This window comes from Bufo bufo, chromosome 4 (genome assembly GCF_905171765.1).
Source record: "Bufo bufo chromosome 4, aBufBuf1.1, whole genome shotgun sequence".
Taxonomy (NCBI): Eukaryota; Metazoa; Chordata; class Amphibia; order Anura; family Bufonidae; genus Bufo; species Bufo bufo.
In genome coordinates this window covers 306,393,543-306,420,871 of record NC_053392.1, presented here as the reverse complement: position 1 = coordinate 306,420,871, position 27,329 = coordinate 306,393,543, and the positions used below count along the sequence as shown (strand labels likewise).

At 43.1% G+C, this 27,329-nt stretch overlaps 1 protein-coding gene across 1 annotated transcript in view; it reads right to left on the bottom strand.

Annotated features, from left to right (window-relative positions):
* Positions 1–401: 401 nt before the first annotated feature.
* The window catches only part of LOC120998183 (peptidase M20 domain-containing protein 2-like), a 111,065-nt gene continuing 84,137 nt past the window's right edge, over positions 402–27,329 (bottom strand). The window contains exons 6-7 of the mRNA XM_040428755.1: positions 4,877–4,984; positions 402–909 (exon numbers count right to left, since the gene is read on the bottom strand). Of these exons, the coding sequence (XP_040284689.1) occupies positions 761–909; positions 4,877–4,984 (257 nt within the window). The 3' untranslated portion in view covers positions 402–760. The remainder of the gene's footprint in view (positions 910–4,876; positions 4,985–27,329) is intronic.

Genomic DNA, 27,329 nt, shown 5'->3' with positions numbered 1-27,329 from the left:
AGGACTGGGGGTCTGATCTGAGATCTGATGACAATTGGGGGTCTGGTCTAAGGTCTCATGAGTATTGGGGGTCTGATGAAGATTGAGGGTATGATTTGAGGTCTGATAACCCATATTTTTTCTTTTTCTCTAAATCCTATATTATTGACCTTATTGAATATTCTGTTGAATTCTTTGAAAGGATGGCTGTCACCCCTGAACTTCATTGTGCAGCATGGCTTCCTGCCAGAAGGTTCATTAACAAACCCATTCTATTGCATTTCTAACAGCAAACATATTTATACTTAAAGGAAGTCTGTCTCAGTGAAATTCAAAGTTACACCAGACAGAATGGGTATCATTTACTAAATGCTGGTATTTCACACCTGTCTTAATAAAATCTTTGCAAGAGATCCAACCAATTTAGTAAGAGTGCCAATAATACTGCTAAAACATAAACGGCAATGAGTATTAGAAGGTGTGTGAATGTAAGCAAAATACATTTATTTAACAGATTTGCTGATTGTAATGTTAATTGTACCATTCACATGCATACATAGTAAGCCACAGTTGGAGGATATCTAGTTAAAATGACACGATTTAGTAGAAAAGGTATAAAGACATGAAAGTATACTAGGTATTTTAGATTACCTATGGTAACGAGTGCCACTAAATTATAATGACATAGTCACTATAGTTATATTCCCCAATAATTACACATTATTTTTACTGTTTAGCATGAAGCACATCCTGCCCCGCTGCTGGACTCTAGCTTTGTTAGCTATTCCAGAATCTCTTCTTCCACTTGTCTCACCATCTTCCAGTCCTGGCGAATATTTTCTAGCAATTCCGGGTTGAAGATAACATCTAATGCAGTCATTGCCAATGATTTTGCAGTCCGGAGTGTGTAATATTGAGCTTCTTTTGAGCCTGGTAAAATGTAAAATACAATGAGAAAAAATTAATACAGAATAATTTACGTGTTGAAGATTGGCCAGGTAGTCAAATGGATTTGTAGGGACACAGATGTTGGCTTACCTTTGATAAGATAAAGAAGTTCTGAGTGCATTTTATTGTGATCTGTGACCCTTACCCTGTTTGGATAAGGGTTGATGGAGGGGCTCTCTTCTAGCATAGAAGCACAAGTCAAGGCCAACCCTTTCTGTGCTGGTCTTGACATCCCCTGCGCTGCTGGAGGATGTGCCTAATTTCTGACTAGGCACACGCTTTCTCATATACTAGGCGTATCCTCCAGCAGTTTGTGCGCCTAGATAGAAATCTTTGACAGCTCAAAACTACCATAGATTTCTGTCTTCATTTGTGCCACAAAACTGTTAAAAATTAAGAGAAATTGTTTTATAGCTGTTGGCCAAGGCCCTACCCACCACACCACCTTTCCAAAAAGTGGCTAGGATGGCGTAAAAATGCCACTTGTGGCATTTTTTTATGCCAGAAATCAAGTACAGGGAGATAACAGGTCCTCATTAGGATTTGAACCCCAGACCTTCTGTATGGCAGGCAGAAGAGTTACCATTATATTACCGACCTGCTCTGTTGAAAAGATGGAATTTTTTGTGCTTATAAAACAGTTTTTATTCACAGGCATAACACTAAATAAATAGTATATTACTGAAATGAAAGGGAAAAATTGCACCATTTACAAATTACTAAAAGTAATGTATTCACTATATCGCATGAGTTCTTATGGTTACAGGGATCGAAAATACTGTTTTGTGATATTTCATACGAAGTATGTTACAGAAACTTTACAAAAAAATTTTGCAACGATAACTTTGCAGAAAATTTTAACTTTTACTATAAAAGAAAAAAGCTGGTAAGTAAAAATTCTGGGGGTCATTTATGAAATCATATATGTCAGTTTTGTGGTGTAAAAAAGTAGCAAGTCATGGCAACTGTGATATTTTGCGACATTTTGTGATCCTCACAGATTTTCACAGTGGCCTATGTTTAAGATCTAAAAGTGAGTTTACTCTGGCTCATTTACTATGTGCGACTTTTGCAAAAGTTGCAAAAAAGGCGCAAACTAGGCCAGGCAAGCCCCTAGTCTACTTTTCCACCTAACGGTGTAGACCACATTACACTCACGCCACATATGCGTGCAGGCACACAAAGCAAAGCCAGACTTAAAGCAGGGTTCAAATCTCTACCTTAACATGTTCAAAAAACAAACTTAAAGGGGTCCTCCGGGAATAAGGAAAATGAAAATACCTAAATATTACTTTATTATAAATATATTCCCAAATATCTTTCATTTGTTATTATGGCTCATTTTGTCTGGGGAGCAATCATTAGGAGAAATAAAATGGCCGCCGTCCTACTAGTATAGACTAGTACTACCACAGAGATTCAGCTGAAGATCATATTAAACCGTATTGAGGACCATTATCCCTGACAAGCAGAGCAGAGAGGAGGATGACGCAGCTCTTTAGCTCAGTGTTCTGAAGTATCTTGTCCTCCTGTGTGATTAGGACAGGTTTTGCATGTACTAATAGGACGGCAGCCATTTTATTTCTCCTAATGATTGCTTCCCAGAGAAAATGAGCCATTAAAAGTAATGAAGGGTATTTGGGAATTTATTTATAATACAGTAATATTTACATATTTTAATTTTCTTAATTCCCGGAGAATCCCTTAAAATGATAAATGATGCCCTTTATTTTTCTGCGATAACCTTTTCTATAAAGATTATTTTACAGGTCTCAATGAGATTTCTGAAAAGTAAACAGCTGTCTTACCCTCTACTCTATAGAAAAGCTTTGCTGTAAAGGGATTTTTGTATGACATAGTATTACTGCTTTTTATAATAATTATTGCATTTGGTATCATTGTAATTATAATAACCCCTACAATATAGTGAACATATTATTTATGGTGATTCCTAAACAGCGTACATAAAAATGGGGGTGGGGCACATAGTTTGCCATTATGGAGCCCTGAAATTCTTTATGGCAGCTCCGGATTTAAGCCTGCTTGTAGCTCTGCTGGAAAAATCCTCACCTATGACACAGCATCATTTCTGACATCACCTCTACAGGGCAGGGACCAGGAGAATGAGCAGAACACCATCCAGAGAGGCAAGGTCATTGATAATGTTGTGTCTACAGGGTAGAAACTTACAAATCTTGCCAAGCCTTTGTCTTGTAGACATGGTATAATTGGGATAGAGAACCAACACAGTGGAAAATAGTGCTTGACCACTATGAAAACGGGTATGAAAGATAAACAATCACTATCAGTAAGTGATAATATGTTGTTTCCTGTCAATCGATGCTGAAAGTTGCAAAACTGAAATACCCCTTTTAACACATTATTGAGCCTTGGAGTTGACAACCTGAGCCCCAGAACACTGAAAACTACACTCACCTGTCTAAAGTTCCACTATTGCCCTGTTCACAGCCACTTCTTGTTCTCCCAGGACCAGGAAGTGGCTTGGTCCCTTGACCACTGCAGCTACTTACAGGCCTCAGCAGTTGGAATGCTACTATACAGCAGTGATGTACCGTTCTAACTGCTGTGACTGTTGATATCTGTGATTGGTCATGGGACCAAGCTGCTTCCAGGTCCTATAAGGAATGGAAGCACCCAAAAAACGCAGCAGCATTGGGCCACAGACAGGTAAATAGGAGTTTTTATATTCAGTGTCAAAGGAACCCAGAGGTTGTCTGCTCCAAGACTGGACCACCCCTATAAGAAGGCAACATATACATTTCACTTAAACTGGGTGTCCCAGTTCTTGATATTGAAGACCTATTCCATTTTAGTGACTGGGAGCTGAGCTGCAGTAATCCAGCACGTTCACTACACAGTGGACTGAGTTTTTTCCTGCTCCATCCATTGTTTTTTCTGGTGCTTGTGGTAGAAATCAAAAGTTGTAATCAGTTGGGATTTGGTGCAGAAACCTGCACCAGTTGCTAGAAAAAATAAGTGTACCAATTCTAATGACCATTGGGGATCTTAGCACCTGGGGCCAATGATACAAATCAACGGAAAAAACATGAGGACACATGTAGACCTTAGAATAAGAGAAAAAAATGAGGCGTCCCATTCGGGTTGTCTAACTTTAGCAAATAGTATTTATTATATAGAGGAAGTTAATGCAAGGCACTTACTAATGTTTTGTGATTGTCCATATTGCTTCTTTTAGTGACTGGATTGATTTTTCCATCAGATTATATAACGCTTGTTTCCGAGGTTACAACCACCCTGAAATCCATCATTGGGGGTCGTGCTTGCACACAATAGGAAAAAGCACCAGCTTATGTGTTGTACCATGGTCCCGGTCACTTGCCCATCCACTTGCACGATCAGAGGCAGTTTCTCCTCTCTTAATGCTGAAGGACCTGCACTCAAGAATGATGACATCACCACGTTCTCCTAGCATGATCACGTCATCACCTTGAGCGCAGATCCTTCAGCAGGTCCTTCAGAATCAAGAGAGGAGCGACTAGCACTAAGCGTGCAAGTGGATGAGGTGAGTAATTATTTTACCCCTAAAAAGCCATATTGCACCAGTGTACCCATTTTTAACAGCAGTTAGACAGTTGCACTCCTGTCGTTAAAAACAATCCAACATTAGAACATGTTCTATTTTTGAACATCGCTATTTACTGTTTGTTAAAAAAAAAAGCCATGTGAATAGCGCCATTGACTTCAATTTGTTCTAAAAACGGCTGTGTGACGGCTGTTACAAAAAGGTCCGTCACAACACTGTTTTTCACTGATGTGTGAATGTAGCCTATAATGTGATGGAAAATTAATCAAGCAAGCAAAGGAAGCAATATGGACAATCACAATACATTAGTAAGTGCCTTGTATTAACTTTCTCTACGTAATAAATGCCATTTGCTGAAGTAAGGCAACTCCTTTAAGTGCTTACCCGCAGCTTCAGTATATTCTGCAGTGTGATTAAGGGCATCCGAACCAATGAAAAAATAGGGATGAATTCCAGGAACTTCATATGTCACATTCCCAAAATCTGTTGACCCTAGGAAAAAAAATACACATTATAAGAAGCAAAACCAAAGTAACACTTTATAATGATCAACTTTTATTAAATCTGTATGGATTTTATGCCATTGATTTTATTTGGTGCTTTAATTTAACCCTTTAAAGACAGGGCCATTTTTCATTTTTTCTCCCCAGTCCCCACATAATAGCCATAACTTTTAAAATTTTCTGTTCACATAGGCTTATTTTTTGCGGGACAAGATGCATTTTTTTAACCCCTTGTGGACCGGGCTCATTTTCACCTTAAGGACCAGGTCATTTTTTGCAAATCTGACCAGTGTCACTTTATGTGTGAATAACTTTAAAACACTTTTCTTATTCCGGCCATTCTGAGATTGTTTTTTCGTCACACAATGTACTTCATGACACTGGTAAAATGGAGTAAAAAAAAAAAAAAACATTTTTATTTATAAAACAAATTTGGGAAAAATTTGCAAATTCCAAGTTTTAATTTCTCTACTTCTATAATACATAGTAATCCCTCCAAAAATAGTTATTACTTTACATTCCCCATATGTCTACACTATGTTTGGATCATTTTGGGAATGCAATTTTATTTTTTGGGGATGTTACAAGGCTTAGAAGTTTAGAAGCAAATCTTGAAATTTTTCAGACACCCACTTTTTAAGGACTAGTTCAGGTCTGAAGTCACTTTGTGAGGCTTACATAATAGAAACCACCCAACTATTACCCCATTCCAGAAACTAAACTCCTCAAGGTATTCAAAACTGATTTTACAAACGTCGTTAACACTTTAGGTGTTCCACAAGAGTTAATGGCAAATGCAGATAAATTTTCAGAATTTCGATTTTTTGGCAAATTTTTTAATTTGTAAAATCAGTTTTGAATACCTTGAGGGTGTAGTTTTTTAGATGGGGTCACTTTTAGGGAGTTTCTATTCTAGGGGTGCATCAGGGGTTATTCAAATGGAACATGGTGCCAAAAAAAGGCCATCAAAATATGCCTTTCAGAAACCATATGGCGTTCCTTTCCTTCTGCGCCCTGCCGTTCGGTCATACAGCAGTTTACAACCACATATGGGGTGTATCTGTAAACTGCAGAATCAGAGTAATAAATATTAAGTTTTGTTTGGCTGTTAACCCTTGATTTGTTACTGGAAAAAAACTGATTTAAAATGAAAAATTTGCCAAAAAATAGCTGTTTTGGCACCGTTTTTATTTAATTTTTTTGACCGTGTTCATCTGAGGGGTTAGTTCATGGGGTATTTTTATAGAGCAGATTCAGATGGACGCGGCGATACCGAATATATTTTTAAAAATTTATTTTAGTTTTACAAAATAATATTTTTGAAAAAAAAATATTTTTTTTAGTGTCTCAAGTCTAAGAACCATAGTTTTTTTCCGATTGCAAGTGGCTAAATGGAATTAAAATTGGCGAAGAGGATTAAAAGTTTAGTACTCCATGGAAGTGTGGTACACCCTGAAGCAACCAATGATGCAGAGGCCCGGATGATCGGGGCACGTGTCACACTGAGTAGTGGTGTCCTTCCGTATCCACCTCCTGTGACACACTCTGCACCTTTTTTGGGCTTCTTTCCAGTATGGGGGACCACACCTGGAAAGTGTTGGCCAGGGACGATCCGTGCGCCTCCAGGTCCCGGGGTACTCCGGCCTGCTCTTTCCCAGTCAGAAAAGATCAGGGCCTTGAGGACTGCCTCATAGAACTAAAGGAATTTCCCTGTGTTGCCAGCGCTCTGGGACAGCAGAAAAGAGTTGTACAAGGCAACCTGTACCAAATAGACCGCAACTTTTTTGTACCATGCCCGGGTTTTGCGCATGGCGTTATATGGCTTTGAGGACTTGATCAGAGAGATCAACTCCTCCCATATACCGATTGTAGTCGACGATACAATAGGGCTTGAGGACCGTTGCGTCAGTACCTCGCACAGGGACAGGGGTGATGCCGTTACCGTGAATTGTGGACAGTACAAGGACATCCCTCTTGTCCTTATATCTGACCAGCAATAGGTTTCCACTGGTAAGGGCACGGGTCTCACCCCTGGGGATAGGTACCTGGAGGGGGTGGATAGGGAGGCCGCGTTTATTTTTCCGCAAGGTCCCACAAGCGGAAGTGGATCTGGCGGTGAGGGACTGGAACAAGGGGGTACTAGTATAAAAGTTATCCATGTACAGGTGGTAATCCTTATCTATCAGTGGGTGCATAAGGTCCCACACAAGTTTCCCGCTAAAACCCAGAGTGAGGGGACATTCTGGGGGTTCAATACGGGAATCTCGCTCCTCGTACACACAAAACTTGTAAGTGTACCCTGAGGTACTCTCACAAAGTTTGTACAGCTTCACGCCATACCTCGTCTGCTTACAGGGAACATACTGGTGGAAAATTAGTCTCCCCTTGAAAGCAACGAGAGACTCATCAACTGCGACCTCCCTTCCGGGTACATAGGCCTCTAAAAATTGGGCCCAAAGTGATCGATGACCGGCCTGATTTTGTACAGGAGGTCATAGGCAGGATCACCTTGAAGGGCGAGGGGGGGGGGGGGGGGGGGGAATGGCAGGACATGCTGCATTATCTGCATAATGCAGACATTTCCGAATGGCCTCAAAATGGGAACGTGTCATGGCAATACTGTAAAGTGGGGTCTGGTAGAGGACGTCCCCACTCCAGTACAGCCTGACACTGGGTTTTTTGACTAAGCCCATGTGCAGCACGAGGCCCCATAACGTCCTCATCTCGGCTGCACTGACCGGAGTCTAGCCACCGGCCCTAGCCAAAAAGGAGCCTGGATGCTGAGCATTGAACTGTTGGGCGTACAAGTTCGTTTGCTCCACCATCAGATTCACAAAGAGGTCACTGAAAAAAAGACAAAAATAGTCATATTCAGTGAAGCCCACTGTGGGAATCTGGATCCCTGGTTGGCCAACAAAATCAGGAATCACAGGCTCAAAATCCTCTGGGGTACACCATGCAAGTTCACCGGTAGGGGGCTGAGGTGGACTTATCTGGTGGCCCGGAAAACTAGTACGAGCCCCAGAGCTGCTCGTACTAGTGTGGGCCACAGGGACCTTGGCATGGCGGTCCACTAGCTCCGCCGCCTTGGGGGCTCATCATCATCGCTAGATGATGAGGACGCGGATGACAAAAGGAAAGTGGGGGCCTCCTCGGTCGAGAACATCCGGCGGGCCATAGGGGAGTGTGTGTGCATGCGTGGAAAACTTTATTTAGTGTGCGTGTGTGGGGGCACGGGTGTTCGCGTACTTATCCCTAAACCTAACAGAAAAAAATATAAAAAAGATTCAAACTCACTGATCAGCCGTCTGAAGCTGATCAATGGTGGGGTGGGCGATGCGCTAACAGTGGCCGGACGCTAAGAGTACCGGCCACAGTCAGCGTACGGCAAAAATAAATAAAACTGCTTGCGCCCAAAAAAATGTGTGTGTGGGGGGGGCAAGCTGCAGCACCCCTGGGGGGTCTAGGGTCACACGCTGCTCCTCTCTCCTGGACACAGAAAGGAGGAGGAGAGCAGAGCTTCAGTAACAAACCTCCCGCCCGCCCTGCAGCCAATGAGAAGCGATCCTAAGAGGGTGTATTATCACACCACCGATCACCATCCTGTTCCGGGTTATAACCGGTTATAACCCGGAAACGCAGCAAACCGCAGGTCTGAATTGAACTATGGTTTGTCACGATCGCTGATACGGGGGGGTCACAGGACCCCCCCACACATTGTCCCAGGGTGCATGCTGATTGATTTCAGCAGGCACCCAGTTCCAATCACCGCCCGCCGTACGGCAGTGATCGGACATCATGACGTGTGTCATTAACCCAACAGGTTAATGACACAATTTAATTTACCATGTCTTGTATTGGTAAATGGGGAAAAAATCTTTGTGGGGTAAAACTGAAAAAAAAATAAAAAATTCCACCAAGGTTTTTTGGGTTTTGATATTACAATGTCCACTGTGTGCGAAAAAAAAAAATGTCATTCTCTGGTTCGGTACGATTTCGGCAATACCAAATTTGTATAGTTTTGATTTTGTTTTATTACTTAACCCCCTTTGCGCGCCAGGGCATAACTGTACACCCAGGTGAGCAGTAACTTAGCACACCTGGGCATACAGTTACTCCCAAATCGTTCAGCAATGCTATGACATGCAGAAGTGTCACAGCGCCTCGCTGTCGCAGACAGTGGACATTCCGGTGATGCCGGCAAGGGACCAATCAGAGTGGTCCCTTGCCAGCGATCGTTCTGATTGGCTAGTCTGCTCAGACTAGCCAATCAGAGCGGTAAATAGTTAAAGGCCGACAAAGAAGCCGGTTACAGGCTCCGATCTCCTCACAGCTTGTCAAAGTAGAGAGAAGAGCAGAGCCTGTGTAGCTTTTCTGCCCCCTCAAGTAAAAAAAAAAAAGTTAACCCCTCAATCTCCTTTTGATATCCCCCATCACTCCCATTGTGTAAGGTAGCTTTTTTTTTATTATAAAACAGTAATTTCAGTGTTATTCAGAGTCCCCACCCCAGACTGTGCATTAAAGAATGCTTCCGCATCTACCACACTTCTCTTGAGTGCTAAATTTATTTATTCATTTCTTTAACATGTCCCTTTAATTTAGTAATTTGGATGTTCAACAATTACAAAAACCTAAAAATTCTCATTATATCCCTAGATGAATATACATACATGGCCGCTGAAAATTATTCTTGTGAAATCTGCCCTCCAAAAGCCAAATGGCACGCCTTCGCTTCGGAGCTTTGCTGTGTTCTCATACAGCATTTTACGACCACATATGGGGTGTTACTGCATTCTGGAGAAAACAGGGAACAAATTGTGGGGTGCCTTTTCTCTTGTTGCCCCTTGTGAAATAGAAAAATGTGCAACTAAAGTAACATTTTCTGCTAAAAAATTTAATTTCTCATTTTCACAGTGTTTTTAAATTCTATGAAATGCCTGTTGGGCCAAAGTGCTCACGAAAACAACTTGAAAATTTCCTTAGGGAGTATAGTTTCTGAAATGGGGTCAATTTTGGGGTTTTCATTGTAGGAGGGCCTCAGGGTCTCTTTGAATTCGACATAGCTCTTGAAAATTATTTGTAATGACCGGCGTCATGCACAGGGAGGAAAACAGGGAAAGCCCTGCCCAAGGGAGAGGGAAAGGTGGTGACCCCTAACTCACCTTGCGGCTGGCACCTGACTGCCCTGACGTCCCTAGACGGGTTCCTCACCCGTGCGGCGATCACGTGCCTAAACCCTGGCTTTCCCTAATATGAGCCCTAGATAGTGAACGGGCCGGTGGGATCGCTAGTCCGCACCACTATCACTAAGAGGGAAACACCAGGGAGAGGACAGACAAAACAGACAAACACATACACCCAGGTGGGCGACCACAATAGACCAAAAAGGTCCAACAGGGATCCGGAGGGTAGCGTTCTGGACCAACTACCAGAGAACGCAGCAACACAGCTCCAGAAGGTCAGAATAGATGTCCAGACAGGAAGCTCTATCTCTGGCAACCAGAGAAGTGTGAGAGAGGAATATAAGGAGGTCTGGGAGTGCTGGACAAGGAACAGCTGAGGAGAAGGAGCTACGGATCCCTGAGTGAGCCAAAAGGGTTTGCAAAGCAAACCCAGAAAGCTACCCTAAGGAAAACAGCCCTATCTTAAATAGAGCGTGCAGCCAACCGCTGCGACTTCCTGACCCCGGGTATAACGGAGTCAGGCGTGGTTCTCGATACCCTCGTGACATTATTCCTGTGAAATTTGGCCTTCAAAAGCCATATGGTAAGCCTTCCATTCCAAGCCCTGTGGTGTGACCATACAGCAGTTTGTGACCTCATATGGGGTGTTTCTGTAAACTACAGAATAAAGTTAATCAATATTTAGGTTTGTTTTGCTGTTAACTCTCGCTATTTTACAGAAAAAAAAAATAGATAAAATGGAAAATCTACAAGAAAAATGTGAAAATGTTTAGCCGGCAGCAGGTGTGTCCTTCACTCACTGCGCCTGCGCCGAATACTAAACGGGACAGCGCATGCGCAGGTTTTTACGGGCACAGAGGAGAACTATGGACGTCAATCAACTGGACATGGACGTGCCAAAGGGTGAGAAGACTGAGCCTCTAGGTGCTGCAGCAACACCCCACTAGCACCTAGAGAGGCTCATTAGCATATTATACAAGTCTTTATTTTGAGGGAACGGCGGCAGGCAGGGAGATAAAAATCATACAGTTATGTTCTGCTGACATTAGCACATCGCTAATGTCAGCCAGATATATAATGATTTTTCTGATGACAGAAACCCTTTAAGTAAACGTATCTGCACCTGATGCTACCATCCCCTTGGTCTGGCTTGCTGAACAAGGCAAGGGAAATGGTCCAAAAAAAAAAAATCATCAGGATAATCAGTTGAAAATAAGGGCATCGGGTGTGTGCAATCTTCCAACAGAAGAAAATTCCAAGCTGGGAAGCTGAAAAAAAATACAATTCCACCATAGTTTATGGGTTTTGTTTTTAAGGCCTTTCTGATAAAACAGACCAGTTACTTTCATTCTCGGGGTCTGTACGACATTTAAATATTTTTTGTGTGTGTTTTTAACCCCTTAGTGGCCAAACTTTTCTTTCTACGGAGCTGTGTGAGGGCTTGATATCTCTGGGACAACTTGTAATTTTCAGTAGTATAAGTTTGGGGAACTTTATATTGTTATTTTTTGCAAATAAGTAAAAACGGGTTAAATTACATGATAATTGTGTAGTGTGAGTTATTACGGACATGGTGATACCAAATATGTGGAGCAGATTTTATTTTTATTAGTGTTGAGTGAGCATGCTCGGCCGAACTGCTGTTCGGCTCGAGCATCGCTATGCTCGGCACATGGCGGTACTCGACCGAGTACCGCATGTGCTCGAGCGCCATGCTTGAGTCTCCTTCCCGCACGTTTCGCGGCTGCTTACACGTCACTTTCAACGGTTATACGTTTTTTTAGAATATAATATATGAACTATTTGTTTTTAACACTATATATTGATATGTCACTATATGTAAATGATTTATTCATCAATATTTTTTATTAATTTGCACAATTATAAATATATAACGTTTTTGCATCGTTTGCACAGAGTGTATTATAGGTTCAAGTATTTTTGTATTGATTATGCTTCTGAATATGATAGATCACACATTGTAACTTATATTTGCTCTATATGTGTGCTATATACAGGATGATATTGGCAGATAATATTTATACTTTTTTCTCCTGTACAGGGCAAAAAAAATTTATTTTCCTTTAATTTCCCTTCTTTTTCACGGTGCACCCTATTCACATCTATCACTTCTCTTGCACTATAATAATAATTAATTATTTCTTTCTTTACTAGTGGCCTCTCTTTGCCCTCTAGGATCAGGTGATGTGGCATCTAAACGCTGATTATAGGTGCTCTATGTGTCTGCAATTTTATTACTCAGTGTGCTATTTTATTATGGTTTGGAACTTGCGGTCATATGTGTATATAACATTTACATATGTGTATTTATTGGCTGTATCTATAGTTGTCCTGCTACCCCTTTATAAATGATGCGATGTCCATATAGCCTTGTTTTCTCTATAAATCTTTATAACTATAACTATGATGCTCTGGTACTCATAATGGTTTAAGGACCTGGGTGATGTCAGACCGATGTATTGGTCACATGTACCCCTTGTGATCAGTGCATCATCGCCGCTTAATGCCAGGTCCTATACCTCTTTGCCTGTTTGGCCCTCCTCTTAATCACATGATTTGATATGCGATGCCTGATTGGAAAGCATTGTTCCAGGACACATCTGGTACCAATTTTACTTTATTTGATTATAAGACGCTATAAAAAGAGGAGTTTGTGTAATCGTTTCTCATCCCCGGAAGAAGCCAGGTGTTACTGGCGAAACTATGTCGGGAGGAGGCGGCTAAGGGTTCCACACGCATTCTTGGGTAGTTATTTGCTTATCTTTTCCACACATAGGTCTGTTTATGCCTTATTTTTGGATTTTTATGTCTGATGGCTTCTATTGTCTTACTTGCTTGCTTGTGTGTGGCCTCTCGCCGCAATCTACAGGGTGGGCCATTTATATGGATACACCTTAATAAAATGGGAATGGTTGGTGATATTAACTTCCTGTTTGTGGCACATTAGTATATGTGAGGGGGGAAACTTTTCAAGATGGGTGGTGACCATGTATATATCCTTGTGTGTTGACCCCTCAGCCTCCTCTAGGGTTGTTTTTTCCTCACTGAAGGTTTCCCCCTTCCTTGCTGCTGTTTTTATAAAGTATTTTTTTATACATGTTAATTTAATGTATGTTAAATAAAGACTCTTTCATGTTTATATATACATGTGTTTGGTGCTAATTTTTGGTGTGTTGAATAAACGTGCAGGTAAATACTGCCCTCACTGTAATGCCAGTAGCCATGTTGGCTACTGCCATTACAGTGATTGGCTGGCTGGAACACGTCATCAGGTGCTATATAGCACCAGATGACGCATGTTTGGCTCATTTGTTGTCAGAGAGAGCTGCACTTCGAAAAGGACAGAAAGTGTAGGGAGTGTGATCGCAATCTATTTAGTTGAAAAACATTTCAAAGACCCAAAAGTCCTTTTAAGGACTATTTGTGTGTGGTGGCAGGCTGGCAGCAATATAATATAGTCATACATTTTTTTGTTTCCATCATGTTCAATACTTTTTCTATAGAGGGTGTCTGCAGTGACTTGTGACATCTGTCCAATACCTTCTGTGTGTCAGGGCCAGAGATAGAAAAAATATAAGTGAAAACTAGTATATTTTTTCCTTCATTTTCACTACTTTTTCTATAGAGGGTGTCTGTAGTGACTTGTGACATCTGTCCAATACCTTCTGTGTGTCAGGGCCAGAGATAGAAAAAATATAAGTGAAATAAATTTTCCTTTTTCCATACTTTTACGTAATTTTTCCATATACTGTGCTTGCTGTGAACTGTGACATCCGTGCCACATCTTGTGTGTCAAGCGTGCATATAACATTTAATATGAAGAAGGCGAGCGGTAAGAGACTGGGAAAAGGCTGTGATGCTGTTGGTTCATGCAGAGGCCGTGGCCCTGGGCGCGTTGAAACTGTGCCTGCTGCCAGAGCACAAGAAAAACAGTCATACATGGTACCTATCTTCATGTCTCAGTTTGCAGGGCGTCACCGGACAAAACTCTTGAAGTCAGACCAATGCGACCAGGTGGTCGGTCTGATTGCAGCAGATAATGCTTCCAGTCGGTTAAGCACCACCCTGTCTTCCACCAAGTCCAGTCTCAGTAGCCAAGAGTCTGGTCAACAGAATCCTCTCTCTGATCCTCCTTCCTCCCACCATGGAGAGTCTGGCCAAACAAGTTATCCAACACTCGGAAACTTCGAAGAGCTCTTTTCATCGCCATTACTTGATTTGGCCCTCTCGCCAAGCACGCTTGAAGAGGGACATGAGATCTTGTGCCCTGATTCCCAACCTCTTGAGCATCCACAGTCATAACAACATGACGGTGGGGAACGGCAATTAGTGTTTAATGAGGTGGATGATGATAAGACACAGTTGCCAATGAGTCAACCGCAATTAATGTCTCAAGAGGTTGATGAAGAGGATGAGACACAGTTGTCAATCACTGAGGTTGTGGTTAGGTCAACAAATCAAGAGGATGATCAGAATGAGGAAGTGGGAGAGGACGTGGTGGACGATGAGGTCAGTGACCCAACCTGGGGAGGTGGAAAGCCGAGCGAGGAGAGCAGTACAGAGGGGGAAGGATCTGCAGCACTGCAACAGGCTGGAAGAGGCAGTGGGGTGGCAAAAAGGAGAAGGCAGGCTACACCAAACCGGCCCGCAACTGTTCCACGGAGCACCCCCTTGCGTAAATCTCCCTTGCCATGGAGTAGGTGTTTAGCAGTATGCCGCTTTTTTGAGGAAAGTGCGGACGACAAAAGAATAGTAGTTTGCAACCTATGCCACACCAAAATAAGCCGAGGCGTGAACACTAGCAACCTCACCACCACCAGCATGATCCGCCACATGGTATCCAAGCACCGTAATAAGTGGGATGAACGCCTGGGTCCACAATCTGTGTCTGCGGGTCACACCACTGCCTCCTCTTCCCCTATAGTACGTGCTGGCCAATCGCCTGTCGAAGGCGCAGGCGAGGATGCCTCCGGCCCTGCACCTTTGCAAACACCATCAGCAACCACATCCACTTCCCTGTCCCAAAGCAGCGGCCAAATGTCATTACCCCAGGTATTTGAACGCAAGCGCAAATACCCAGCCACCCACCCACAGGCCATAGCACTAAATGCGCAACTTTTAAAAATACTGGCCCTGGAAATGTTGCCATTTAGGATTGTGTACTCTGAGGCCTTCCGTAGCCTGATGTTAGCAGCCGTCCCGCGGTACTCTGTCCCCAGCCACCACAATTTTTCAAGGTGTGCCATGCCCGTCTTACACCAACATGTGTCCCGAAACGTCACACGTGTCCTGACCAACACAGTTACTGGGAAGGTCCACTTAACCACAGACACATGGAGAAGTGATTTTGGCCAGGGACGTTACATTTCTCTGACGGCACACTGGGTGAACATTGTGAAAACCGGGAGCGAGTCGTACCCTGGGATGGCACAGGTGCTACCGACGCCGAGGATTGCGGGCCCTAATTCCATCATGGTTTCCGCCAGCACCTAAGTTAGTGGCTCCAACCCCCACTTCTCATCCTCCTCCTCCACTTCCACCTCCGAATTATCCGCGTGTAGTACCAGTCAGCCATCAGCCGGTAGCGGGAAGCAGTGTAGCACTGCAGTGGGGAAGCAGCAACAGGCCGTGCTGAAGCTGATATGCTTAGGGGACAAACAGCACACCACCGCAGAACTGTTGCAGGGGATAAGAGACCAGACTGAGCTATGGCTCTCGCCACTCAACCTACAACCAGGCATAGTTGTGTGTGATAATGGCTGTAATTTGGTGGCGGCTTTGGAGCTCGGCAAGCTCACACACATCCCATGCCTAGCCCACATCTTAAACTTAGTGGTTCAGTGGTTTCTCAAAACCTACCCCAATTTGCCTGAGCTACTGGTGAAGGTGCGTGGCGTGTGTGCACATTTCCGCAAGTCATCGACAGCTTCAGGCGGTCTGTCAACGCTGCAGCAGTGCTTTAACTTGCCAGCTCACCAGCTGTTCAGCGACGTGAGCACGCCCTGGAACTCAACTTTCCACATGTTGGCCAGGCTTTGTGAGCAGCAGAGGGCAGTAGTGGAATACCAGCTGCAACATGGTTGTCGCATTTCCAGTCAGCTTCCGCTAATCAGAAGCGAGGAGTGGGCATGGATGTCTGACCTCTGTGAGGTTTTAAGAAATGTTGAGGAATCAACACAGATGGTGAGCGGCGATAACGCTATTATCGCACTTCTGTGTCTACTCAAATGCTCACTGCTCACAATTAAGGACGATAATTTGCATGTGGAAGAGGTGGAAACGGGGGAAGAAGACATTACACAATGTGATAGCCAGACCACCCTCCGTCCATCTTCTCAGCGCGAATTGGACGATGAAGAGGAGGAGGAGCAGGAGAAAGTTGCCTCCGCTACAGAGGGTAGTACCCATGGAAGTTTAATTCCATCTGTTCAGCGTGGGTGGGCAGAAGAATACGAAGAGGATGAGGAGATTGAGAGTGATCCTACTGATGAAGACAGCGAAGTCTTGCCTGTTGGTACTCTGGCACACATGGCTAACATCATGTTAGGCTGCCTTTCCCGTTACCCGCGCGATATATGCATATTAGACAACACGGATTACTGGTTGTTCACCCTTCTCGACCCCCGCTACAAAGAGAACTTCTCATCTCTCATTCCTCAGGTGTAGAGGACGAGCAAAACCGTGCAATATCAGAAGGTCCTTGTTGAAAAATTGGTCCAAAAATTTCCATCTGACAACGCTGACGGCAGAGTACGTACTTCCTTGGGCAACCGATGAGGGGAGACAAGGGGAACACACAGCAGTTCCAACAGAGGCAGGGCAACACTCTCCAAGGCCTGGGACAGTTTCATGACACCCCGCCAGCACCCTCACCCTGATGCGCTGTCTAGTGTCACAAGGAGGGAAAAGTTTCGGAAAATGGTGAAGGAGTAGTGATGAGCGGCAGGTGCCATATTCGATTTCGACGAAATTTGCGAATATTCGATAGAATATTCGTTTTATATTCGTCGAAATCGAATATTCGTCATTATTCTTGTTATCGCGATTAATATGCGATTTAAATAATCGCGTATTGCGATTTTAACTTATAGGCTACTCTCCTATTGAAAAAGCAATGCGATTAATTCAAGTTATAATAATCGAATTTCGATTTTAACTTAGCACTGCTATATTCCATATTCATTAATTCTAGCTTAATATGGAATATAGCAGTGCTAAGTTAAAATCGAAATTCGATTATTATAACTTGAATTTTTTTTTTTTATTGTTATATTTTTTTCTTTCCGACTTCCCTAAAGTTGTTCTTACCTGTCCTTTGGATTCCTGGCTTCCTGGCTGCTCCAGTCAGTGCCCGTTGCCGCTTCTGCCGACTTCCGTGCTCATGGAGCGTCCCCATCACCATGGGAACGTCTCCATATACTAGAATGTACTGTCGGATTTGAGAATTACGTGAAAAATCGCAATTCGATTATTTCAAGTTATAATAATCGAATTTCGATTTTAACTTAATTCTAGCCTAATATGGAATATAGGAGTGCTAAGTTAAAATCGAAATTTGATTATTAGAACTTGAATTAATCGAATTGCGATTTCAACTTGGACCTGGTTTACTATGGTTGGCTTGGTAGAATTAGCGAATATGACGAATGTATTCGTCATATTCCACAAAACGAATATAACGAATGTATTCGTCATATTCCACAAAACGAAGATAACGAAGTATTCTGCATCTTCGTTTTAGCTACCTATTCATCAACTTCGCTAATTCTAGCAATCATATAGGAAAGTTTACTATAGAGACAGCTAAGTTTAATTCGCTATGCGATTATATTACTTTTTTTTTATAAATAGAATAATTATAATAATTATCAGGTATTATAATTATTCTATTTTTTTTTTTTAAAAAGCAGTCATATAATCGCATAGCGAATTAAACTTAGCTGTCTCTATAGTAAACTTTCCTATATGATTGCTAGAATTAGCGAAGTTGATGAATAGGTAGCTAAAACGAAGATGCAGAATACTTCGTTATCTTCGTTTTGTGGAATATGACGAATACATTCGTTATATTCGTTTTGTGGAATATGACGAATACATTCGTCATATTCGCTAATTCTACCAAGCCAACCATAGTAAACAAGGTCCAAGTTGAAATCGCAATTCGATTAATTCAAGTTCTAATAATCAAATTTCGATTTTAACTTAGCACTCCTATATTCCATATTACGCTAGAATTAAGTTAAAATCAAAATTCGATTATTATAACTTGAAATAATCGAATTGCGATTTTTCACGTAATTCTCAAATCCGACAGTACATTCTAGTATATGGAGACGTTCCCATGGTGATGGGGACGCTCCATGAGCACGGAAGTCGGCAGAAGCGGTAACGGGCACTGACTGGAGCAGCCAGGAAGCCAGGAATCCAAAGGACAGGTAAGAACAACTTTAGGAAAGTAGGAAAGAAAAAAATATAACAATGTAAAAAAAAAATAAAAAAAATAACGAATATTCGAAATATCAAATTTATATCACTATATTCGAAATATTCGCGAATTAGCGAAGTGCCGATATTCGCGAAAAAAATTCGATATTCGAATATTCGCGCTCAACACTATGAAGGAGTACATAGCAGACCGTGTCAGCGTCCTCAATGATCCCTCAGTGCCTTACAACTACTTGGTGTCCAAGCTAGACACGTTGCACGAACTGGCGCTCTACGCCTTGGAGGTGCTGGCATGCCCGGCCGCCAGCGTTTTGTCTGAACGGGTAATTAGTGTTGCTGGTGGCATTATAACAGATAAGCATATCTGTCTGTCAACTGAAAATGCTGACAGGTTGACTTGTGGATAGGAGTCTGATGACTATGTAACTGCTTACATGCTGTGGGTGCTATTGTCTGTGGCATCTTAGGGGTTAAACAGCCCAGATTGGCGCCTCTGTCTGGGTTGGTAGAGCAGGAACTCGGCTCTCATGCGGGAGCAAAGCCCCACTCTCCACTGCACAGGAGGCTTGCAGAGGGTGGCACTGCAGAGGGAGACCCATGCAGCGCTTATAATGGGCCGCCCCTTAGGCTACATTCACACGACAGTAAGGCCTCTTGCACACGACCATATGGCTTTTTCAGTATTTTGCAGTCCGCAAAAAACGGATCCGCAAAAAGTATGGATGACGTCCATGTGCATTCCGTTTTTTGCGGAATGGAACAGCTGGCCCCTGATATAACAGTACTATCCTTGTCAGTTATGTGGACAATAATAGAACATGTTCTATCTTTGAACGGAAAGGAAAACGGAAATACAGAAACGGTAGACATACAGAGTACGTTCCGTTTTTTGGCGGATCCATTGAAATGACAGATTCACTGTCCAATTTTCATGGCCATTCTGCATCCATGTGTGCATCCATTTTCAGGTCCTCTGTCCGTTCTTAATGGCAGTTCTGCATCCATTTTTCATGGCCGTTAAAAAAGACCATGAAAAAGGATGAATTTCATTTTTTTTTATTTTTAGCATCTCAACCCCTACAGTGCTCTCAATATCTATAATGGCCCTCCTGTAGTGCCCGATATAAGGCCCACCACAAGGCTCCTGTATATATTAAGCGCCCTACAGTACCTTCTGTATATAAAATACCCCTAATAGTGCCACCCTGTATAAAAAAAATACCCCAAGTAGTGCCCCTGTATATAAAATGCCCCCAGTAGTGTTTCTTTAGTTAAAAAAAAAAAAGTGCCCCAATTAAAAATAAGGCAGCCTTTAGGCACCAATTTTGCTAGTTACAAACTAAAAAAATAAGCGCAAGGACATCTCTTCAACATGTCCAACAGTGCCAGTTTATTGTCAGGACCGGTGAAAGGTCCTCTTTAACCACCTCCGGACCGCCTAAAGCAGATTCGCGTTCCGGAGGTGGCAGCGCTGCGCAGAGTCACGCATATACGCGTCATCTCGCGAGACGCGAAATTTCGCTCAAAGCCGGCCCGCGCATGCGCATCGCGGGCCGGCAAAAGTTAAAGGACAAGTTTGTCACCAGCCTGCCAGCAATGATCATTGGCTGGCAGGCTGGCGATTTTCAAAAAATCCAATCACAAGTCATATAACAGATCATATTAGTAAATAAGATCTGTTATATGGCTTGTCTGCTCCTCTGCTGGTCCTTTTCGTCGGTTGGATCCAGCAGAGGAGCAGACTTTCACAGTGAGTAGCACCAACACTACACCTTAGCCCCAGATCACCCCCTGCACCCCAATTAACCCTTTGATCACCCCTTTGATCGCCCCTGTCAATCACTAGTGAAAGGAAAAAAAGTGATCAGTGTAAACTGTCACTTTTTTTTTTCACTGGTATTGACTGATAGGTTTTAGGATAGTTTAGGCCCCTTGGTTAGGTAGTTTAGGGATCAGTTAGCGCCCAGCCCACCGCACCGCAGTCACTTATTCGCTGTTTAGCGTATCGCTAATCAGCATTTGTACTTTTATAGTATCTGTAAGTGATCAAAACTGATCACGGTCAGATCTATAATAGTATTAGTGTCACCTTAGCTCACCCTCCACCCAAAACGCAGTGTTTGCCCTATCAGGCCTGATCGGTCGCCCACACGTGCGTTCACCCACGCCCGCCCCACCGCAGTGACAAAAAAAATATATTTTTTGATCACTGCACATTCACTTTACAAGCACTGCGGCGATAAAAAAATCAGTTTTGATATTTTTTATCAACCGCAGTGGCCTCCGGTACTTCTCTAGCCTCCCCTTTGTAAGACAGGCTTGCTTTTTTTCTTGGGTAGTCTCAGGGAATACCCCTAAATTTAGTAGTCCAAAATGTCAAACAGGGGGTATTCTTCTGAAGAGGCCTACAGGATTCTGACCCAGTCGGATGAGGAATGGGAACCCTCATCTGACGAATCTAGCGGGTCAGAATATGAACCTGTAGAAAGCAGTGGCTCTCTGACCCAAAGTTCGGACGAGGAGGTCCCTGATAGCACCAGGCGTACCAGGCCCCGTGTCGCTAGACCACAGGTTGTGCAGGATCCGCTTCAAGAGCAGCAGAGTGGGGCTGGCGCTGCCGGATCACGTGGTGAGGCATACACCAGCAGCGCAGCCCTCCCTGGACCTAGTACCAGCACTGCCGTACAACATGGTGACGTGGCGAGCACCAGAAGGGCAGTTGAAGCTGGTACGGTGGCACGTGCAGTAGTTACCCCGTCGCAGCCACCGCACAGACAGGCCCGTAGAGCCCCTAGAATCCCTGAGGTGCTGGCAAACCCTGATTGGCAGTCACCAACTTCAGCCGCACCATTAGTTCCCCCTTTCACCGCCCAGTCTGGAGTTCGGGTTGAGACGGCTCAGATCGGTTCGGCCCTGGGATTTTTTGAGCTGTTCTTGACTGCGGAGCTCTTGGACTTAGTCGTGGCAGAGACAAACCGGTATGCCACACAATTTATATCCGCCAACCCGGGAAGCTATTATGCCCAGCCTTTCCGGTGTAAACCAGTCCAAGTTTCCGAAATTAAAATTTTTCTGGGCCTTCTCCTCAACATGGGTCTAACTAAAAAGCATGAATTGCGGTCATATTGGTCCACGAACCCAATTCATCACATGCCCATGTTCTCTGCTGCTATGTCCAGGGCACGTTTTGAGACCATCCTGCGTTTCCTGCACTTTAGCGACAACACCACCTCCCGTCCCAGAGGCCACCCAGCTTTTGACCGGCTCCACAAAATTCGGCCCCTCATAGACCATTTCAACCAGAAATTTGCAGATTTGTATACCCCCGAGCAAAACATCTGCGTAGACGAGTCCCTAATACATTTTACCGGGCGCCTTGGCTTCAAACAATACATCCCAAGCAAGCGTGCCCGGTATGGGGTCAAATTGTATAAGCTCTGTGAAAGGGCCACAGGCTATACCCACAAATTTCGGATCTATGAGGGAAAAGATCAGACCCTGGAGCCGGTCGGTTGCCCTGACTACCTGGGGAGCAGTGGGAAGACAGTCTGGGACTTGGTGTCACCCTTATTCGGCAAGGGGTACCAACTTTATGTGGACAATTTCTACACAAGTGTGGCCCTCTTTAGGCATTTGTTTCTAGAACGGATTTGCGCCTGTGGCACCGCGTGAACTAGTCGCGTGGGCTTCCCCCAACGGCTTGTAACCACCCGTCTTGCAAGGGGGAGAGGGCTGCCTTGTGTAACGAAGAACTGCTCGCGGTGAAATGGAGAGACAAGCGTGACGTTTACATGCTCTCCTCCATTCACGCAGACACGACAATCCAAATTGAGCGAGCAACCCGTGTCATTGAAAAGCCCCTCTCAGTCCACGACTATAATTTGCTCATGGGAGGGGTGGACTTCAATGACCAGATGTTGTCTCCGTATTTAGTTTCCCGGTGCACCAGACGCTGGTATAAGAAGGTGTCTGTATATTTAATTCAATTGGCTCTGTACAATAGTTTTGTTCTCTACAGTAAGGCTGGGAGAACAGGATCCTTCCTCAAATTCCAGGAAGAGATCATTGAGAACCTCCTTTATCCAGGAGGTTCCGTGGCCCCATCCACCAGTGTAGTTAGCCGTCTACACGAGCGACATTTCCCCAGTGTCGTTCCTGGTACCTCAACCCAACCGTCACCCCGAAAAAGATGTCGTGTCTGTAGCAGGAGTGGAATAAGGCGTGACACCCGCTATTTCTGTCCTGACTGTCCTGACCACCCTGCCCTATGCTTTGGAGTGTTTCTGGAAGTACCACACACAGGTACACTTAGCATAGGGATCGCATCTCACAGGACAGGCACACAGGGCTATTAGGGCCCTTTTACTCACAGCTGCTGCAAACCTCTCCTTTCACCTGGGATAAAGTGCATAACGTACTTCGCCACATCTTTGGGCGATTTGCGCTTTGCACATTGTCCCATGGGGAAGGAGAGGTTTGTTCTATGAAGGTAAAAAAAACTAAACAAAAAAAAAATACCGGTAAGTATAAAAGTTAACGTTCAGTTAAAAAAAGTTTATATGTTCTGTTCAAAAGTTAATAAAGTTATTGTGTTGCGGCCTGGTTTTTTCTTTTTTGTTTTGTTTTTTTTACCTTCCAGGTGGACCAACCGATCGACTAGCTGCAGCACTGATGTGCATTCGGACAGAAGCATTGCGCTGCTGTCAGATTACACGCAAGTCGGTGTTAGCGGCGCTGCAAGACGAGATTTCTCCTCTGCAGTAAAAGATACGTTTGCCGAGGCATATGAGCTGAGGAGGTGGCGGTGTTCATATACTTTGGCAAACACTTTGTATATATAAAAAAAAAAATCCCGGCAATGATTTATTCATCCACATCGATTGATGTGAATGGAGAAATCTGGTTTGCCAGGGCATACGAGCTAAGTGGGTATGGATGTTGGGCGGAGCTCCTATGTCCTGGCAGACGCCTTTCCCCTCCTTTTTCTTTTTTTGGCAGAGATTTTTTCATCCACATTGATCGATGCGAATGAATAAATCTTTGCCGTAAATTTTTTTCTTTCAGCCCAGAGGCTGAACGGAAAAAAAAAAAATCATTACGCGTATGCTCAATATAAGGAGAATAGCAAAAACTCCTAATGCTGGGCATACATGTAATGATTGCGGAGACCCTCAAATGCCAGGGCAGTACAAACACCCCACAAATAACACCATTTTGGAAAGAAGACACCCCAAGGTATTCCGTGAGGGGCATATTGAGTCCATGAAAGATTGAAATTTTTGTCCCAAGTTAGCGGAAAGGGAGACTTTGTGAGAAAAAAATCAAAAAAATCAATTTCCGCTAACTTGTGCCCAAATTTTTTTTTTTCTATGAACTCGCCATGCCCCTCATTGAATACCTTGGGGTGTCTTCTTTCCAAAATGGGGTCACATGTGGGGTATTTATACTGCCCTGGCATTTTAGGGGCCCCAAAGCGCGAGAAGAAGTCTGGTATCCAAATGTCTAAAAATGCCCTCCTAAAAGGAATTTGGGCCCCTTTGCCCACCTAGGCTGCAAAAAAGTGTCACACATGTGGTATCTCCGTATTCAGGAGAAGTTGGGGAATGTGTTTTGGGGTGTCATTTTGCATATACCCATGCTGGGTGAGAGAAATATCTTGGTCAAATGCCAACTTTGTATAAAAAAATGGGAAAAGTTGTCTTTTGCCAAGATATTTATCTCACCCAGCATGGGTATATGTAAAATGACACCCCAAAACACATTCCCCAACTTCTCCTGAATACGGAGATACCACATGTGTGACACTTTTTTGCAGCCTAGGTGGGCAAAGGGGCCCACATTCCAAAGAGCACCTTTCGGATTTCACCAGCCATTTTTTACATAATTTGATTTCAAACTCCTTACCACACATTTGGGCCCCTAGAATGCCAGGGCAGTATAACTACCCCACAAGTGACCCCATTTTGGAAAGAAGACACCCCAAGGTATTCGCTGATGGGCATAGTGAGTTCATGGAAGTTTTTATTTTTTGTCACAAGTTAGTGGAATATGAGACTTTGTAAGAAATAAAAAAAAAAATCATAATTTTCCACTAACTTGTGACAAAAAATAAAAAGTTCTATGAACTCACTATGCCCATCAGTGAATACCTTAGGGTGTCTACTTTCCGAAATGGGGTCATTTGTGGGGTGTTTGTACTGTCTGGCCATTCTAGAACCTCAGGAAACATGACAGGTGCTCAGAAAGTCAGAGCTGCTTCAAAAAGCGGAAATTCACATTTTTGTACCATAGTTTGTAAACGCTATAACTTTTACCCAAACCATTTTTTTTTTACCCAAACATTTTTTTTTATCAAAGTAGAACAATAAATTTAGAGCAAAATTTATATATGGATGTCGTTTTTTTTGCAAAATTTTACAACTGAAAGTGAAAAATGTCATTTTTTTGCAAAAAAATCGTTAAATTTCGATTAATAACAAAAAAAGTAAAAATGTCAGCAGCAATGAAATACCACCAAATGAAAGCTCTATTAGTGAGAAGAAAAGGAGGTAAAATTCATTTGGGTGGTAAGTTGCATGACCGAGCAATAAACGGTGAAAGTAGTGTAGGTCAGAAGTGTAAAAAGTGGCCTGGTCTTTCAGGGTGTTTAAGCACTGGGGGCTGAGGTGGTTAAATATTAACCGCCAATACGCCTTTTTATGGCAGCCATTAAGGCTACACTCACATGACAATGTAAAATGGCTTTTTTTTAAGAACCAAAATTAAAATCCATGGGGCTATTCACATGTTGTTTTTGCTATCTGTCACATGTTTTAACTCAGATTCGTCAACAAAACTTTTTGATTTTATTAGGATTATGATGAAAAATCCTTCCTTGTTCAGATATCCCATCAAAGCCAACCTGAGGACAAGAAACTTTATAAATTAGCATATAGCAATTCTTATTTGAATTTGCTACTACAGACAGGGTGAGCATACTATTTATCATTTGTCATGAATAAAGCTTTAGTGCATGGGACAGAGCTGTCTGATCCAGAAAAGCCACTACCAAGTGTTCAGTGTTCCCGGGTACACAGCCATGTAAAGACTGAAGAGGCCACAGTGCTTTCCCAGGAGCCAGAGCCTCTTCAGGGAGCTGATCGGTGTTTCTATTCTAAAGGCCCCCATACACATTAGTGTATTGTTGGCCAAACCTGCCTATACAACAGAGAATTTGGCTGACAGTCTAATGTCTGCCCCGACAGATGATATTAAGAAAAGATGGAATGGGAGAAGTAAATATTTTCTCCCAGGAGATAAGCCTCCAACAGAGGTGTCTGGCAGTAGCTTTCTCCTCTCTCCCCATTGAAAACAAATACATGTTCAGACGAACTGAACATATACAGTATATGTATGGAGAAATCAGGAGAGATTGTTGTTGGCCGTATGGGGGCCTTAACCTCTTAAAGGGGTATTATCATCACGCCGTTTCATACTTACCTGCTCCTGGCGCGCTGTCCACTTCCTGGTTTCGGCACTCGGCAGGGGGCGGGCTCCATCTTGATTGAAGTCTTCTCCCGGCCGGGCTGCGCGCTGGACTGAACGCGCACGCCGAGGCCGCGCATGCGCCCTGGTGACTTCTTCCTGTCAATTATACTATACTGGCCAGGAAGAAATTACCATAGCGCATGCGCGGCCTCGGCGTGCACTTTCGGGACTGCGCGCGGCCGTCCGGGAGAAGAGAAGTCGTCTGCGCAAGCGCGGCCACCGCGATTCCTGAGAAGAGCGGTGGCCGTAACCAGGGGAGACGGAAGACAACAGTCAGGTAAGTATATGTTTATTTTCTTCTAAGGGGTGGGAATTAGTTAATTAAATATATTTAGAAAAATGATCACTGTTAAATCATTAACAGATTTAACAATGATCATTAAGATGAGAATACCCCTTTAAGGACACAGCCATATTTCACCTTAAGGACCAGGCCATTTTTTGCAAATCTGACCATGTCACTTTATGTGTGAATAACTTTAAAACGCTTTTATTTATCCAGGCCAGTCTGAGATAGTTTTTTTCCGTCACATATTGTACTTCATGACAGTGGTACAATGGAGTAAAAAAAAATCATTTTTATTAATAAAAAATAGAAAATTTACCAAAAATTTGGAAAAATTAGCAAATTTCCAAATTTCAATTTCTCTACTTTTATAACAGATAGTAATACCTCCAAAAATAGTTATTATTTTACATTACCCATATGTCTACTTCATGTTTGGATCATTTTGGGAATGCCATTTTATTTTTTGGGGATATTACAAGGCATAGAAGTTTAGAAGCAAATCTTGAAATTTTTCAGAAAATTTCTAAAACCCACTTTCCGGACCAGTTCAGGCCTGAAGTCACTTTGTGAGGCTTACATAATAGAAACCACCCAAAAACTACCCCATTTTACAAACTACACCCCTCAAGGTATTTAAAACTGATATTACAAACTTTATTAACCCTTTAGGTGTTCCACAAGAATTAATGGAAAATAGAGATAACATTTCAAAATTTCACTTTTTTTGCAGATTTTTCATTTGAATTCATTTTTTTTTTTCAGTTACAAAGCAAGGGTTAACAGCCAAACAAAACTCAATATTTTTACAGAAACACCCCATATGTGGTCGTAAACTGCTGTACGGTCACAAGGCAGGGCGCAGAAGGAAA